At 50.0% G+C, this 2,289-nt stretch overlaps 1 protein-coding gene across 2 annotated transcripts in view; it reads right to left on the bottom strand.

Annotated features, from left to right (window-relative positions):
* epm2a (EPM2A glucan phosphatase, laforin) overlaps positions 1-2,289 on the bottom strand; it is a 37,814-nt gene extending 35,525 nt beyond the window's left edge. The window contains exon 1 of one of the 2 annotated variants that reach the window (XM_043680908.1): positions 1,517-2,289. In XM_043680908.1, coding sequence (XP_043536843.1) covers positions 1,517-1,757 — 241 coding nt within the window. In that variant the 5' untranslated portion in view covers positions 1,758-2,289. The remainder of the gene's footprint in view (positions 1-1,516) is intronic. The other variant, XM_043680917.1, reaches the window with a different exon arrangement.

Genomic DNA, 2,289 nt, shown 5'->3' with positions numbered 1-2,289 from the left:
CTTGTGGCACTCCACTGGTCACAGGCCTCCAGTCTGAAAAACAACCCTCCACCACCACCCTCTGACTTCTACCTTTGAGCCAGTTCTGTATCCAAATGGCTAGTTCTCCCTGTATTCCGTGAGATCTAACCTTGCTAATCAGTCTCCCATGGGGAACCTTGTTGAACGCCTTACTGAAGTCCATATAGATCACAACAACCACTCTGCCTTCATCAATCCTCTTTGTTACTTCCTCAAAAAACTCAATCAAGTTTGTGAGACATGATTTCCCATGCACAAAGCCATGTTGACTATCCCTAATCAGTCCTTGCCTTTCCAAATACATGTACATCCTGTCCCTCAGCATTCCATCCAACAACTTGCCCACCACCGACGTCAGGCTCACTGGTCTTGAGTTCCCTGGCTTGTCTTTACCATCCTTCTTAAACAATGGCACCACATTAGCCAACCTCCAGTCTTCCGGCACCTCACCTGCGACTATTGATGATACAAATATCTCAGCAAGAGGCCCAGCAATCACTTCTCTAACTTCCCACGGAGTTCTCGGGTACACCTGATCAGGTCCTGGGGATTTATCCATTTTTATGCATGTCAAGACATCCAGCACTTCCTTCTCTGTAAATGGACATTTTGTAAGGTATCACCGTCTATTTCCCTACATTCTATATCTTCCATATACTTTTCCACAGTAAATACTGATGCAAAATACTCATTTAGTATCTCCCCCATTTTCTGTGGCTCCACATAAATGCTGCAGTCAGTGTCTAATGTCAGTCAGTGCCCAGTGTCAGTGACCAGCTTCAGTCAGCACCGAGTGCCAGTGTCAGTCAGTGCCCAGTACCAGTGACCAGTGTCAGTTAGTGCCCACTGTCAGTCAGAGCCTAATGTCAGTGCCCAGCATCAGTGACCAGTGTCAATCGGCACCTAGTGCCAGTGTCAGTCAGTGCCCAGGACCAGTGACCAGTGTCAGTCAGTGCCTAGTGCCAGTCAATGCCCAGTGTCTGCCATAGTCCAGTGTCACTCAAAGCTCAGTGTCCACTGTTAGTCAGAGCCCAGAGCCAAGAGTCAGGGGAAGTTGCTGGCCTAGTGGTGTTATCGCTGGCCAGTTGATCCAGAGACCTAGATAATGTTCTTGGGACCTGGTTTCAAATCCTGCCATGGCAGATGATGGAATTTGAAATCAATACATATCTGAAATTAAGAATCTAACATCCACTGTAAATCTATTGCCAAGTGTCAGAAACCCCCAACTGGTTCACTAATTTTCTTTAGAGAAGGAAATCTTCCATCCTACTTGGTCTGGCCTCCATGCCATTCCAGACCCACAGCAATGTTGTTGACTCTCAGTTGCCCTCTGGGCAATTAGGGATGGGCAATAAATGCTGCCTAGCCAGTGTCACCCTCATCCAGTGAATGAATAAAAGAAAGCCAGAGCTCAATGTCACTCAATACCCAATTTCCAGTATCCAGTGCCAGTCAAAGCCCAGTGGCAGCCTGCTGTGACAGTGCGCAGTACCTTCCCAGATGAAATTTCCGCGGATCTTTTTGGCGAACTTGAACCAGAAGGTCTCCCTGCTGGGTTCCTGCAGCAGGACCTCGGCGGTCCAGAAGGACGGTTCATTGACCGCACTGCTCTCCGCGACCATGGGCAGCGCCCGCTCTGGATCCCAGTGGCCCAGCTCCGGCCTGGATCCGCACACAAACGGCTGCACGCCGTGCTCTTGCAGGCTCACCACCAGGCCAAACCTCAGCAACATGGCGGCGGGCGGCAGGCTCCGGCCAGGGAGGTGGACACTCGGCAAACTAACACCTGGCTCAGGGAGCAGAGGGGCTTTCCAGCCTCGCCCTGTCTCACTGGGCTCTCTGGAGGCTGGGGGAAGGCACTGTGTGGTTGGAACTCACCCAAACAAACCAAAATAACGCTGAAATATTTCCAGGGAAACACATGAGGACGAGTGCCAGCACTGCTCACAATCTGATCTAAGCAGTTGCTCAGTGCTCATTACCATTACTGCATCCTCCCCTCCCCTCCCTCCTAAACATTTATCCAGCTTTACGGCGTCTTTCTTGTGTTTTGCTGTCTGTATTGCTTCCAGTTTTACTCCCCGAATGTTACTGTGTGTAACCCTCTGATCATCATTCCGAAACCAGACCTTTTTTGTCCCCTCTCAGATGTATCTATTTAAAGATTGACCCCGCTCCTGGAAAGGTTGACTGCGGCAAGTGATCCAAATATAGAGGTTCGCCCATTCTGCCAAAATTCACAGCCGAGCAGTGAGGGGAGGGAAC

The sequence above is a fragment of the Chiloscyllium plagiosum genome, chromosome 3, assembly GCF_004010195.1.
Source record: "Chiloscyllium plagiosum isolate BGI_BamShark_2017 chromosome 3, ASM401019v2, whole genome shotgun sequence".
Taxonomy (NCBI): Eukaryota; Metazoa; Chordata; class Chondrichthyes; order Orectolobiformes; family Hemiscylliidae; genus Chiloscyllium; species Chiloscyllium plagiosum.
The sequence above is the reverse complement of the archived record's forward strand: the minus strand, read 5'-3'. Positions and strand labels throughout refer to the sequence as shown.